This window comes from Perissodus microlepis, chromosome 23 (assembly GCF_051167445.1).
Source record: "Perissodus microlepis isolate ML-2025 ecotype Zambia chromosome 23, ASM5116744v1, whole genome shotgun sequence".
In the NCBI taxonomy this organism is placed as follows: domain Eukaryota; kingdom Metazoa; phylum Chordata; class Actinopteri; order Cichliformes; family Cichlidae; genus Perissodus; species Perissodus microlepis.
In genome coordinates, this window is record NC_140482.1 from 29,555,307 (window position 1) to 29,571,244 (window position 15,938).

The 15,938-nt window shown below is 39.3% G+C and overlaps 1 protein-coding gene across 2 annotated transcripts; it reads left to right on the forward strand.

The window, feature by feature from the left end:
* Positions 1-2,897: 2,897 nt before the first annotated feature.
* Positions 2,898-14,911, forward strand: boka (BCL2 family apoptosis regulator BOK a). 2 transcript variants are annotated; one of them, XM_084920935.1, is made up of 5 exons: positions 2,898-3,075; positions 3,302-3,637; positions 6,176-6,304; positions 8,212-8,375; positions 12,935-14,911. In XM_084920935.1, the coding sequence occupies exons 2-5, from the start codon at positions 3,424-3,426 to the stop codon at positions 13,058-13,060; spliced, it is 633 nt and encodes a 210-aa protein (XP_084777061.1). In that variant the 5' UTR covers positions 2,898-3,075; positions 3,302-3,423; the 3' UTR covers positions 13,061-14,911. The 2 variants fall into 2 exon arrangements, with proteins under 2 accessions (XP_084777061.1, XP_084777062.1); XM_084920936.1 differs by having other exon boundaries at positions 3,305-3,637.
* Positions 14,912-15,938: the final 1,027 nt, after the last annotated feature.

Consider the following 15,938-nt stretch of genomic DNA (forward strand, 5'->3'; position numbering starts at 1 on the left):
CAGATCTGTTGCTTTACATAATGAACATTAGATAAAACCTTGAGGTCACATATGACTACTTGTAAAAATTGAATATAAAAACATGAGGAGGCATTTAACTGTACATAAAACCAGACAAAAAGCATCTAAAGTGTTGGGATAGAAGAGACTGAAACGTCCAGAAATTAGTAGAGGTTTCACTTGCATGTTGCCTAGTTAAGTGTACATTATCCACAAGTAATCAAACAGAAATATGTGTCAAGTTTCACTGAGTAATTTCAAAAAACAGGTATCATTTATAGAACTGACATAATTTATATGTACAAAACAAAATGTTTTGGTCTTGATTTGAGACTGTCAGAAAATAAACACACAAAATTAAAACTAGCGTGCCAAACTAGTTCCCCACAGCTAAGCTGATCACGCATCGCGGCATGTATTTTCTCATATTAACTGCTGGATCTTATGCCAGACTTGGCTGAGCGAGACGACTTTGAAACATGCAGAATTTCATAGTTTGGATTTCAAGGAACGAGCCACATCCCCCATTAATCAAATTAAGCATTTGCTCATGTATAGATATGATAATGAGGTTAAACAACATATTTAAGAAAATGCCAAAGAGGAATAGTGAGCTGGAACACTAAATAAATGTGTTATTGCATTATTTAAAAAAGTGTAGCCTTTACTTTACACCTGACTGTACAGCAGTGTTGACGAGACTGCTGCTCACCTGAGAAATAGCATCAGATCTGCACAGCTTGCATAACCTGAACCACAACGACGGTAAAATGTACACACTTTGTGCTGGACATTTTGAAGATAAGAGAAATCAGCCTTCTCCCTGTTCAGGGTGAGACTCGCAGTTTGGGGAGTTGTTTTTTTTTTTTTTTATGTCTCATGTATTACAGAGGATCTGCAAAAAATAATGCCAGTCAGTCATAAACAAAGCAGGGCATTCCTCAGGCTTGTCCAAACAGCACTGAGCAGTGGGTGTGGTGTCTTCCCCAGAAATGCTGATACTGCTCGTCTGCCAAGCTGATGTGTTCAAACATTTTTCTGCTGGGGAGTGGTGAAGGCGTGTCTCCTTTACTTTTCAGACAACAATGTGCCTCCACTGCAGAAGGGTCCTTGTGGCTGTCAGTAATGATGACTGCAGCTTTTAACAGTTAAACTTGTACAGCCCAAAGACTTTAGAATTAGTTCTTGTTTGATTACCTTTGTCGCTATGTTTTTTTCATTTTCTTCACTTCACAACCTTTATCTGCATTAACACAGAGTTCTAAGATTACAGCTTTTGATTTCTGCCTTGATAAACTGAGTAAAAGGGTGCACTGTGTTGCTTTCTTTATCACGGCTAACTCTTATCTGTGCTGTGTCACAGAGGGTTCCCATAAAAAAGTGACCTCCCTCATTTGAAGTACATTATGAAAAAGGCGGACACCGTGTGACTTTGAGCTTATCTCCTCCTGTGAAATGTACAACAACAGCTGTGAGTCCACCACAACCACCCAGCCCCTATTTGGTTTAAAGGAATGATTTACTTTTGTAAGAAATGTGTGCCAACCTGTTTTCTTGCTGAGCTGGACAAGACGCTTGACGTGAACCAAGCTTTGTGTTTGTCGTAGCCAGAAACAAATCAGATTTATTCCCATTACTGGAAATACTCCAGTCGATGACGATACTGCCTGCCACTTCTGGCTGTGAGATCTCTAGACAAATAACCAAATCAACACTTTGTGCACTCAATTAAAGATTAGAATGACTTTGTAGTATTGTACTGACAATCTGATATATAGTTTTATGTGAAAATGGCTCTAGTGAGTGCTAATGTTATCTTGGACACGGCAAGGCTAGCCCTTTCTCAGACTAAGCCAAACGGACACAAGTGTTATCAACTTCCAGATAAATAAATATGTTTAATATCAAATATCAAACTCCTTCTTCAGCCTTCAGTGCAACAAAGGTGTTAAAAGGCCCGAGAAAGAGAGATCCCATTTCTCTCATATTGCCTTCTCTAAACTGGTTTCTTTAAAATCCAGAACTGAATGTCAAGTCTTCTCTTCACATACAAAGTCCTGAATGATCATGTAGCGTCATATTATCCCAACATAGATCTTTGCAGGCTTACTTGTGGCTTGTAGATATTTGTAAAAGTACAATCAGAGGCAGAGCCTTCGGTTTTCAGGCCCCTCTTCACTGGAACAAGTCCCCACTTTGGATTCAGGAGGCAGACACCTACTAGCCTTCAAACTTTCCTTTTTGATGAAGCATAGAGTTAAGTTTGGATCAGGTGACCATAAACCCTGAGTATTTGTGTTCCACTCACCTCTTTTAACTCCTCATGCATTTATATCCCACTGTTGCATGTCATTAACATGCATGTGTGCTGCTGTCTTTAATACGCTGTCAGAAAGTCACACGATTTAATGGTGGCTATTAAATGGGTTTGGCTTTGTTGTGAAAGAAAAATTGTGTGCAGTAAAAGATTACATCACATAATACAGCAAAAATATTGAAATACTGCTTTCATCATGTCCATTTTCATTTTCTAATCTGAGACAGAGGGCTTTTTATTAACATCTTACTGTTGAACTGCCTCTAATCTCTTCACAACCTGCTTTCAGTTAACTAAATACCGCTCTCATGTTCCAGTATGATCCCACACTTGATTTAACCACGCACGTTTTGTTTTCATTTAAACTACATTAAATGCTTCATTGCTTTCCACAAATCAGAACTACTTAAGTTTAAATTACAATTTATCTTGTAGACACACCTTTAATAAAAACAGTTGTTGATTAACAGCTGAGACACAACTGGGTCATGTCCTGTATGTGTGTCTTTTATATGAGGTGGGTCGGGGGCAGAGGGGCGGTGCTTGTGTTGCTACAGCTTATCTCCGCCTTTCACTCCACAATAAGTTCCCTTAGAAGGAAAGCCTGCCTGCAGACTGTAAACTGGAAAGCATTTTTTACGCTCAGCGTGGCAGTAACTCATTAAAAGTCAGTGAAAACATTTTCTACTCACCGCGAGATTAAAATGCAGCACACTTAGGATGTCGGGGTTTTTTACCTTCTCGACATAGGACTTCGGGTAAGTGCGCTTGAATGATGTTTGATGTCCGCACACCTTTAAGGATTCATACACAACTTTTCAGGTATAGTGCCAAGCTTCTCCTTGAAGTCTCCATCCTGGGTTTTCGACAGATTTTGATTGCGTTTGGATCCTGGAGCTTTATCTAGGCTATCAAAAGATATTCACAAACTAATCCCCGTGTTTGTTCTGCAGGATAATCTCCACAAGTCTTCCTTTCTCTTAGCAGAGAGACGGGGCAGAAGGAGAAGGTTCGAAGAGGGGGCGTCCACTGGGGAGAAGCGGCCGCTGAGCGAGGCGGTGGAGGCGGTGAGGTGAGGAGCGCACTCAGAGGAGGGTGACGGGGGCATGGAGATGTTGCGTCGCTCCTCTGTGTTTGCCTCTGAAGTGTTTGACCGCTCGCCCACCGACAAGGAGCTGGTGTCCCAAGCCAAAGCACTGTGCAGGGAATACATCCACTCCAGGCTGAACCGTGCCGGGATCGGCTGGTCCAAGCCTGAACACGGATTGGCTGCATCAGGTGGGACACTGGGAGAAATATCGTCGGTCCTGCTGTGGCTGGGTAAGTTTTCGGGAAACGTTCGTGCGTTTTTTGCGCACAATAGTACACTTAATTCAAACAGAGACCCGCGATCACCTTCAAATGTGTGTTTAATATTCAAGAATGTATCGTATTCCTGGTAAATCCTAATATGGTTTGCGAGAGCGCTGAATTCACGTTTCACGTTTTTGTGCAGCCAAATGCCACAATATTCTATCTTCTATAGAATATATCTATATTTTAATCATTTAAATGGCCAGATTGGGATTTATGATAAAGATATGTCTTTATTTTATATTTATACTTATAAATAAATAAACACGTAAACGACTTTATCGGAGAACACCTTTATTATTTAGAGAATCATGACGTGATTCCCAGGAATCCCCATAATAAAGCTAAGGTCACCGTTTAGTTTGCGTAATATTTTTCTTTCTGGATGCTGGCCCAGTATAAAAACTGGTGTGGTGGATTTTCTTCCTCTGGGAGGATTCACTTTACCATGCGTGGGGAACTTCCCACTTCCAGATAATTCACTGGAAGTTCGTGTTGAAACTCGGCTGCTCAGCTTTGAAAATCCTGGAGGGTGTACACTGTTGCTGAATAGTGAAACTGAACAAAACCACTTGTACCCTTTTATGACTAGAGTTACAAAACACTTCGACAATAATGAGACTTTTTTCATGAATAGTTCACCATTTTTGATAGCAAACTAATATCTGGTAAAATAACAGAAAAACTCCAAACAGGGAGGACCAGTCTAGCCATGTTCTGACCAAACTCACTTAATTCCAGCATCTTAAAAGCTCACTAACTGATATGTCATATCTGGTTTGTTTAATCGCAACAAAAACTATGTTGTGTAAAAACATTTATGTCACAGAGTTTTTTGGGCTGGGTCAGAGACTCCAGGATGTTATTGGTATCTTTGGAAAGTTTAGCTCTTTTCCTCTGCGTTCAGTCTTTCTACAGTGCTTAGTTAATAGTTTCACTAAAGTGTTTACTGTTAAAAGGGTTCCATTAAGATTCAAAGAGACGATAAACCCGTGTTTTATCACCGGGCAGTGTCCCTTTGTTTTTCTTTCCGGTGCTTGGCTGTCATACCCTGATTTAAAATACAAAGATGGGAACAGCCAAGAGGTAAAATGAATGTATGTAACAGATAGAAACAGCTTCTGGGTTAGAAAAGTGAGACCAGCACAGAAGTGCTTTAAACCTGATTCTTTTGAACAGTCGTCTGGTTCTATAGAAATCTATGAGAAAATGTCTCCGCTGCTCTCTGCACCTATGACTTCTACAAACACTTTCCTGATGTGTTTATGAATTCAATCACTAGTTTCAATTCTTACTAAATACAACATGATGTTCATTAGGTAAATTATGATCCACACTGGAGTCCAAAGGGGCAGTAAAGCGTGATATCCTTTAGGGCATGGCTGTGTTGTGATTGTCACCTCTTGCTTGTCACTTATAAATGCTGACGGTGAAAATGCTAAAGTTGAGGCTTCACAACTTCACCAAAGAAGTTCTGAAAACTCAAAAACTGACTGACTGGCTTAATAGGGGGTTGCCTGCGAGATAGTCCAAGCTCAGCTCAACGCTGAGTTGTTGCCTGTTAATATAAATTTTATACTGTAAACATTTTTTTTTTCAATTTTCCTTATTTCTTTGATAGAAGAGGTTGAGTCTGTAGATTAGATTTTTTTACAGTGTCTTAATTGCAGTAAAATATCTTTCTGTGAGTATTAGGGAATGACATACGGGACACTTTACTGCATGCACCAAGATGGTTTCACACCTCAGGTGAGCAGGCCATTTTCAGTACCAGCCTCCTGACGACCGGTCAAACCAGCTGCTTCTTATAAACACGTGACTTCCTGTTTTGATGTAGCTACACTCCCAATATATTTGTCATCATTATTATTTGAAAACAGTTCCATGGAACCAGGCCCTGTTGTGAAGTCTTAACCGACCAATTAGCCCGCATTAGCAGAATGTAGGCTAACCAGCAGTTTATTGGTGATATCAAAATCACTGTATGAGTAATTAAAGAACACTATTATTGTTTCCTTTCAATTAGGCCGCATAATTTAAACTATTTTAGGTTTTTTTTGGCCAGAAGTAGATTTGCATTCAGTGAGGTCAATTTCAGCCATTTTCAGGAATGACATGATTAAGGAAATGGGTATCTTTACATTGGGTTCAACTTCACAGTGACATTGCCCATGTTTAATATACGGTCTTTGCTCTTTGACCAAGCCAGGGTGTCTAACTGAGCAAAAGTGCTTCCCCAGTAAATCAAAACAATTGACAACATTTTTCCAATTAGATCAAATACAAAGTATTTTATTCAGTAATATCTCTCAAAAGTCATATCTTTTATACGGCATTATCTAAGGTGGTCAAAATTGCCTTTATTAGCCATATGACTAGCTACTGGACGAGATAGCTGTGGCTTATAAGTGTGTAATAGTTACTTTTAAAAGCCACACAGCTTTGTTTTGAGAGCTTTTTAAAGTGAGAGCTTTGACTGAGTTTGCTTTCTCTTGTTTTGGACAGGCGATGAGTTGGAGTACCTTCGTCCCAATGTGTACCGTAACGTCGCCCGACAGCTGAACATCACAGTGGCATCGGAGACCGTGGTGTCCGATGCCTTCCTGGCTGTCGCTGCAGACATTTTCTCCACAGGTAGGTCAAAATCTGGAAAATCAAGCCATGCAGATCTGCATCACAGGAACTAATGTTGGTGCTTTCTTAACTGGTCTAACCTGTACTAACTTGGACTTCAAAATGAAAAAAGGGAACGTATTTTGGTTATCACTGGGAAGGAGGAAGCCTGAGACAGATAAAATAAAGATGTACTGAAAGTTTAGAGAACTGAGTTACTTTACTTATTTTTACAAATTATAAATGACTAAAACGTTTTGTATAAGTGATAATGCCGCCCATTGTCGTGTAAACACTTCTTATTTAGGCTCACCACAGGATTCTCCATTAGTGAGAGACATTTTTAGGGCTGCCATTATCCCCCTCAAATGAAAGGAGCTGGAGGGAAAACATTCAGTCCATATTAGGTTAACACGATGGTGGAGCGAGTGATTGTTACAGACAGTTTGGACCCCACCCAAGGAGTTCAGACATGAGTCCCAGCTGGGTTATTCTTCAGGGAATTTTAACAAAGCAGTCTGATGAAAAGGTAACGAACAGTTGGCTGGAGACGAGAGAAAATCCAGTCAGTCTGGTCCTCAGTAATGTTCAGAGTTACTTAGTAATTCAAACGTAGCGAACTTAAAGATTATCTGCCTTAATTCTCACAGTTCACAACTGATTATGATAACTTACAAAGGGAATTCAATACCACGAGTAAAAAAGGGGGAAAAAAAAGTCTCACGTCTCAGTCTCATGTTGAAAACTTGCGTATCAGTGAATACAGTGTAAACATGGACAAACCGCAGTGCCGACAGAAGAAGAGAACAAAGAGGAAGTCCTGAGCAACAGCAGATTATGACCACAAACTTGTGTAATCTGCACGAGCACAGTTAGAAATGTCATTTAGCTCTCCGCACGACAAAGATAAAGTACAGCGGCAATATGTTCAGGCATCGTAACGCAACCCGCGCAACAGTGTAGCTGTAGTCATTTAGTCATGTAGTCGACACACACACAGACTACACGACTACACTGTTACAATTTCCATTTCCTGTAGTACTAAGTATATATTAATTATATAAAAGTAAACATAGATAATAATATAATAATAGATATTTTACACCCCTTCTGATGTTGTGTGTCTTATTGTAAAAGTAACCACAAGTGAAAGCCTTATTTAACTCCAGCTGATTTTCTCATTCACAGCATCTAAAACTTACATAGTGTTGTTTTTGTAGCAGCAGGGAGATCATACTTGAGTATGGCTTGAATGTTTTTTTGTTTTTTTGGTTTACTTCCTGTATCGAGTACAGCTTAATTTCCACTATATTTTACCTTCATGTCCTTTTCAAACATTTAAAATCTTTCTGAACAGTTAAAAAAAAAAACTACATTCCTGACCTATCAGATGTTGATAGTAGTATGAAATATGCAGAAACTTTAGAGTATCATCCTGCAAGTTTCCAGATTTCCTCTTCAAAGAGATCAGACGACAGTTAGAGGAGATGGATGAAGCCGAGGCTCGGTTTGTATGTGTTGGACATGTAAACACGACAAAAATAGTCCGAAGCACTGACTGTAAATGGTGTGGCGGCAGAAAGCTCTACTGAGCGCGCAAGCTTGGTTGGAGAAATGATGTGCTCACTAATCTAGCGAGGCATTCTGCCTGCCTGCCGTCCCAGGTCTGGTGTTTGGGTTTTCCCCGTTGTGGGACAGAAAGGCATGCAGGCCTCCTGCTGAGATTGGATAATTTGTTCATCCACCTTTAAAGAAAGCTGCTGACAGACACATTTGCTGAATTAAATCCTACTGCAGTTATTCAAGTGGAGAGCAGGGTCTCTCCGTTTAAGAAATAATGACTTTCAGTATGTGCTCACACATCAGACAGCAGGACATTGATGCTTCCATAGGTTTAAGTAAAGATGTGGTTTGTTTTCTCTCACAAGGTGTGACATGGGGAAAGGTGGTTTCCTTGTACGCTGTGGCAGGGGCCTTGGCGGTGGACTGTGTACGCCATGGTCATCCAGCAATGGTCCATACCATTGTCGACTGCATGGGGGAGTTTGTCCGCAAGAGCCTGACTTCCTGGATAAAAAAGAGAGGAGGCTGGGTAAGGACGACTTATTATTACTTGTTTGTATGTTTCCGTAAGCGTGTGTTAGTCTGTATAAATGTACGACTATGTGGCAGCTATGAGACAAGTAACTGAAAATGACAGCCGGCATCTGTGTGTTCGGTTAAGTGTCAGTAAGAGCTCATAAAACCAAAGAAGAGAGGAAGCCATCAGCTAGTCTAGTCTGTTAAGTTAATGCATTTCCCCACAATGACTATAACTTTAACCAACCACAGCCTGCTTATGTGTTGTGGTTTCTCTTTGCCGCTCTTTTCAGTCTTCTTTTCCCCCCGGGCAAAACAGATGACTGCTCCTCCCTGATCCCGATTCTACTGAAGCTCTCTTCCTGACAAAAGGGAGTTCTTCCTTCTTACTGTCACCAGTTGCTTGCTCATTTATAATCACCTGATTGTTGCATTCTTTCTCTGATGTTGTAACGACTTTTTCTTCCAATATAAAGTCCCTTGAGACAACTATTGTTACCTAGTGCAATATTTCAATTTATTATTTAATATTTAGCTCTTCCATTGCTAAAATGGCTTTCCTAAATGCAAAGTAAGACCTCTGTTACATATTCAGGTATCTGTGTATGTACATTAGGAAACTCTCCCTCCACATATGCTGAGAAATATTTTATTCTTTGTAAAAATGTACTGAACTGAGACGGTGAACGTGTAGAAGGGATTTATGGTTGCTGTAAAAATAGTGTGGCGCTCACCTGCCCCTTTTCCCACGCTATGTGTGATTTACTTACATGCAGTCAGAAACTTTGCTTTAGGCTGTTCGAGCAGGGTTGAAATTGAAACTGGAGCTTTGTGTGGACATGTAACTTCAGAGTCCTGCTTTTCAGTTTTGTGCTTTGAGTTGACGTGAGGCGATTTTTCTTTTCTTTTCACTCAGCCTTTGTGATACATTTCAGTTCATCACCTGCAGGTCTTTTCTATTTGTCATACACCGACAAATGTTAATGAACGGTTGCATGTTTTCAGAAGCTTTCTGAAGATTTACCAAGCTCAGGATTTTCCTGACAGCTTGATCTCACATATTCACTGAGAGCGCACACCCTCCTGTGCTGGGTGTGGTGGTTATCAATCGCAACGTGTGTGTCTGCGTGTGTGATTCAGCGTACAGTGATTTTTATTTCATTAGATAACAACTTTATTGACGCAAATAGGGTTTATTTTAAAGAAAGACAGCACGTGCACACTTTTAAATCTAAGTACTCCCTCTGAAGCAGCATTTTCTTATCATTCAGTCCAAGCTGCTGCTGGCCTCCCTGGCTCAACCTCACTGCTTTGTGTTTTCACTCACAGCTCTTCCTTTTTTGAACTTTTTGGCATCCAGGTCAACTATAGTGGATACATAAGGTCAGTTACTCCTAAGGCCCTAGCAGAGTAATCTCAACTGATCACATTAATTGTGGGCACAAATCAGTTTTAAATGAAAACATTTTTGTTGGCCAAATAAACTTAAGAATTCCCTTAACCCTTTCACACATAGTGGGCACTACAGTGGACAGCTATTCAAAGGCTATTTTCTTGTATTTGTGTCAGTTTTGATGGTATACATGCACATAAACCACTACACTGGACACTGATGTGTCATCCCATACCCTGCCACCCACTGGGCGTTTAATGTTACTATAGATGTATGACGTGTTTCATTGTAATTGTTATTTAACCCTGTCATGCATGAATTATGACAACCTCAATCAGGATTTTTTTCTTAAGTTTTTCTTAAGTTTCTTCTTTTCTTTTCATGCCTAAAGATGAATAAAAATACTTAAGAAAAAAATGCTGATTGAGGTTGTCATAATTCATGCATGAAAAGGTTAAAGCTTGCCGAAAGTCTGTTTAACTTTTGATTTTAACCTTTTTTGATTTTAACCTTGATTTTTTTTTTTCGTGTGTGTGTGTGTGTGTGTGTTTTGTTTTTTTGTGTTTTATACGATCTGCTTTGAGCAAATTGCCCCTTGACCAAAAACCAAAAAGATTGTATTTAATACTTTAAATTAAATTCATTTCAAATATAACATTTTTATTTTATTTAGCTGTGATGAAGTTCATCACAACAGTAGCAGAGGCTGGGAGGAAACAAATCAGTGAAGCTAACTATATTTCATTGTTATTAATCCTCTCAGTGCTTGTCGGCCTAATTTAAAAACAGCATGCTCCACCTGTGATTGGTGTGTCATATCGTGTTACACCCACCCAGATCAGAATCGCAATATCCTTTTGTTTTAAATTAACTCGAATTTTGTTTACAAAAAATGGAAAAACCTGGAACAAATGGTTCAGACAGAAAGGGGATGATCTTCTGCAGAATTGTGTTTATAGGAATAGCCTATCTGATAAAGTCCTGGACAAACAGTGTGTGAAATGGAACGGTGCCTGACAACGTGCCTCTGTCCGCGTTCTGCTCTGCTGGAAAGAGCACATTAATGCCTTTCCAGCAGAGCGAACCACAGGCCCGTGCGCTCTGAAACATGGCACCCGAGCCTGTTTTGTTCAGAGAGAAGTGGAGTGTGACGAAATGGAGAGCGATGCATTGTATAACTGACCTCCTGAGTACAAATGAGCGACCTGTTTTTCACTCTAACCCAGAGACGTCTGCTCTGAAAGATGATGTCAGTGTGTGGGGAAAACCTAAATAACGTTGTGTGACTGGGAGAAGCGGCAGGAGCTGAAGGAGGAGAAGTGTTTAGTGTCAGAGCTGACACTAAACTGCACTCTCTGTGGTATTTCATTGTCTGTAAAAGTCTGACTAGATGGCCTCGTATTGTAAGCAGTGCTCAGAATTAAGTGTGGGCTCTGGCTTTAAAATGGCATTCTTGTGGGCTAGCTGCATATCTGCAGATTGTCAGATTAGTGGAAAATGAAGGACACATGTTGAAATTGTAAGGTCTTCTTGTGTCTGTTAAACCCTGTGAGAACCAAGTCAACATTCACAAAGAGAAACTCTAACCATCTGTTTTGGAAAAAAACCCCAAAAGGACTCTTTGGGGAAAAAAAGTAAAAATAGCTTTTGATGTGTGTCAATCAGAAGGTTTACTTTCTTCTATTCTATTTATTTTTGTCCCCTGATTACCAAGACTTGGGAGAACAGCTTTCAAAAATAACATACTCTCACAGCCCGGGGACAGTGCAACTTAGACTTCAGAGGGTTAAAACAATAGACTGTAAATAAACGATGGATATAGCCACCGTGACATCATGATATGTGAAATTCTGCTTTGAAAGAAAGCTTAACAGCCAGTGACAGCTTTGATTTTTTTGAGCTAGAGGTGTATTGTGCCAGGTTATTGATTAAAGTTAGTTAGCTGATTAGCAATCAACTGAAAAACAAGTCCGCTTTATAGCACTAGAAATGCTGTTTATAGCCTTCTCCAAAACAGTTTGGCCCTCTATGGACAGTTTTTAGTTTAAACTCTTAACTTTCCTCTGCCTTATTTCAACTGTCTCATCCTCATGATATTAGCCCTCAGTGTGTGAGTGTGTTGTCTCTCCTTTGTGTTTTGTCAGTATGTTGTTTTATGGACTTTGTATTTTTGGGACTGCTTATCAAACTCTCTTAAAGGTGTGTTTTGTGTTTAGCGCTCCCTCCCTTAGAGTTGGCTCCTGGGTTCTAAACGTGCATCATATGACAAGTATTTTATTAGTCTGCTACTTAAAATTAATAAGCAGGTATTTGTGTCTTTTCTTTGCACCCATACAGACAGTGAGGTCAAGTGCACTGTAACTTAAGAAAAGACCAGAAAATACAGCAATGCTGTAAAAGCACACAAAACACAATGAACGTTAAACAAAACAAAATAGAAAAAGGGAGTGTTATTGTTTCCCCAGAAACATTTCCATGGTGTTTTGTTAGATTTTGTTGTTTTCTACTTCTGTTGTATTTCATGTAACTTCCTTTGTGTTTTGTGTGGTTTTGCAGCACTTTCCTATTTGCTGGCACTTTCTTGAGTTGCAGTCTGTTTGACCTTTCAGGGCTACCGTACACACAGTATATGGATGCAGCTTGTTAAAAGCTAGCTTTAGCTAATAACTTAGCACTACAGTCTTTTATTCAAATACGGTCTCTTCTAGCTTCAAAATATTTACATGGTGGCTTCAAAATGCCAAAACAAATGGTTGATGTTATGGTTGCTACATTCATTCTTTATATACAGTTCATGACTCACAGAAGATGCATCTGGAAGACACAAATATCTACTTGTTAGAGCTAAGTAACTCAAGAAATACTTACATTTGACTCACCTAAGCAGTAGCACAAATTTCACAAACAGCTAAAATTGAGACATGTCACATGTTGAGTGGGCTGGATTAGTGATAAAGTGATTATAACCATACAACAGGTGAAATATGTAAAAATAAATAAATCTTTTGTACAGTTGTTATAAAGGGGGGAAATTGGCTCAAACTGTTTTCTGTAGCAGGTGGTGAAGATGTTGATTTCTCCTGAAAAGTTGGATATCTTGGTTGGTTTTTATTTTTAGCCACAAAGGTTGCCACTTGTGTGAAACTTACTTATCTTTATTCCTCTGTGTCCCCCTGCAGGTGGATGTAACAAAGTGCGTGGTGAGCACTGACCCAAACTTCTGTTCGCACTGGCTGGTGTCTGCTGTCTGTGCCTTTGGACACTACCTGAAGACGGTCGTGCTACACCTCCTCCGCGAGAAGTGAAAGAAAAAGAGACACAGTGGATTGTGAGCGCACTGCCCGGCACTGCACACCACCAACACCACTAAAGCACCCACTGCTTTGGAATATGTTTACACTTATTTGCACTGAGCCTCGTTGATGAACACCCACCCATTTCACAGACAGCGAACTTTCCTCGCGTCTTTGGCTTCCCCTTGTCTATTTATTATTAATGGTTATATAATGGCACACATCGGATGCAAACGTATAAAAACTGCATCTGTGAGCAAGTTTAGCTTTTCATTTTTCATCAAACTGCACAGCTTCCAGTCTTGGTGCCTGTTTTGCAGGGATTTGGCTGCTCCTAGTGGTACCAAATGGTAACTACTAGCCCTATACACAGAGAAGTCAACTCAGGATAATCTGCGAGATCCTGAGGCCATTCATGAGAACTTGGTATTAGAGGAAATCTACACTTTTCGCCTGGGCTGTAATAGTTCATGCTAGATAAAGAGAAAATTCAACATATTTTTGACCAACTAAGGACTGTACAAAATTCCTTGATATCGAGGGATCAGAAAAAACATGGTTTGTGTATTTGTTTTTCTTTTGACTTTGCAGTCTGAAATGCTCAGAACAGCACATTCTCTGTTTCAGGCCTTTATTGTTCTTATCATGATTGGCAGCAGCTTTGACATTTTCTCTCCATTCCTACAGTCACTCTTCAACATTGTTCTGAAAGCATTTAAAGTGACAGTTCGTCCCAATGTCAGATTGACAGATTTTCCTCTGGCCCTCTTATGCTGTATGTCAGTCTACATTATTCAGGCGTGAGTTGCTGTTTTTGGAGGTGACAGGTTTATATATGTCTGCTTTCTCTTGAAAATAATAAAAATTAAATGACAACGGCCCTTTGATGCTCAAAGCATTGAAAACTCAGCAGCAATGCCTCTTACGCTAAATCATCAGCCCTGTTTCACTATTTTCTTTTTACTAAATAAAATTTTACCATAGCATGAATATGTCATCATCGCCAATTCCAGCAATACAGTTAACAAATGTTAACTGTAAAAAAACAAACAAAAAACAGTTAAAAAATGTAACCTTTTAGAAAGAAAGTCAGTCTCTCATCAAACTGCTGACAACAAGGTTTGCAGATAGTTTTTATTTATTTTTTAAATGAGTAACCCTGTCATGATTTCTGCAAAACGATGCATGGTGTGCTGTTATCTGTAAAATGGCAAATGTGACCTTGACCTTGATGAAACAAATTTGGATGGAAACCCATTAGGTGATCATTGTGTTTAAGTGTGATTACATTCTGATCAATACTCCAGGAGGAGTAATCCTCACCGTGGCATAAGCTTGTTGGTTCTACAGTTGGATGAAACAGGTGGCATTGATCCAAACTCTAGAAGGATCAATAAGACCATAGACCAGAGGGAATCAATGCACTTTTGATTTTGGGGTGAAATGTACCTTTGTTATAAAAAGGGTAGACCATACATTTATTCTACCTGGTGAATCCATAGTAAACATTAAGATTACAAATGTTGAAGCTGAGATTAAGCTTTATCCCGAGTTATTTATGAATACTTTTTTATTAGGATATAAAATTAGAACATTTTAGTTTTTTAATGGGCTTCGATGCTTACACCAAGTCTCTATGTACAGCAGCTTAATTCATCTTCAGTGGTCACTGTGAGGGAGTTTGTTATATTGCTGAAAACTGCAGTGAGTTGCAACATGTTTTTTTCTGAGCACTTTCATTTCGTGAGTAGAATTTATTCCATGAATAATTTCACTGTTTATATGGCATGTTAAATACATAAATGTTTGTGAATGGTCTTTGACTGTAAATATGCAGACATAAATAAAATATTCTTAAAGGAATCTGTAAAGTCTGGAGCCATTAATAATGATTTTCAGCTGTTTTCCTAAGGACGAGCACTTGTAAACCCTGAATAAATGATTCCTCGTTACAAAGTATTAATTAGTGGTCTATGTGCATGAAATGAAAACACCTGTATTTACAGGTTTTTTTTCAGTGTTTATGTTTCTGTCTTTTTTGTTCCATATCCCAGGACTGATCTCTAGTTGTACATCATTTACTGAATTGTTTTCAAATGTAAACTTACTGTTGTATGTGTAGGCTGCAAAGAAACTACATAAACACTGAAGGCTATTGTTACCACTGAACCACATTCAGTGGGTCAAAATAGCATGCATCTTTGCAAGCAGTTATTTGTGTTAAACTGTGAAATATCTGTTAAACTGTCTGTGAAGGTTCTCAGTCATCCAGGTCATCGTAGTCAAAGGAGCTTGCAAAGAAAAGCGTCTGGACTTCTTTAAGTTACTTGAAGACGTTTCACCTCTCATCCGAGAAGCTTCTTCAGTTCTAAGGTCAAATGGTGGAGAGTCCCAGATATAAACCTAGTGGGAGTATCCCCCCACAGAGGGACAAAAGGACCCCCTGATGATCCTCTAATCGCCTGAGCCAAGGTGTGAAACTGGGTGTGGGTCCCAATCAGCCAGAGTTTCGGGTGTGTTCATTGTGGGGCCAGGTTTCACAATGAACATTTTCTTTGCGAAATCTGTTAAACTCTTATAATAAATAAAGTCAGATTTTGGGGTCTTCATTCACAGGGAAACCTTTCAGAAAGGAATTTGGCCTCATTTGACTTGATGTAAGCTGTTTACAGCCCATTCACCTACACTCTTCTATTGACAACACTACTACTACAATTTTCATCATTTATAAGTCTATATTTTCTATATAATCAATAAGCTAACAGTTGGGTTTATTTTTTTAATTAGTTTCCATATAAACCTCTAAAGACCGTGTCTCTTTAGATGTTTTAACATTCAGTTGGTTATATACAGCAGGGAAATAAGGGTCTCTCCTGAACGCATCTTTAGT

Coding starts and splice junctions, on each gene's coding strand:
- boka (XM_084920935.1), top strand. CDS start 3,424: ATGGAGATGTTGCGTCGCTCCTCTGTGTTTGCCTCTGAAGTGTTTGAC. Junction 6,305..8,211: donor TGCAGACATTTTCTCCACAG/GTAGGTCAAAAT, acceptor TTCTCTCACAAG/GTGTGACATGGGGAAAGGTG. Junction 8,376..12,934: donor TAAAAAAGAGAGGAGGCTGG/GTAAGGACGACT, acceptor GTCCCCCTGCAG/GTGGATGTAACAAAGTGCGT.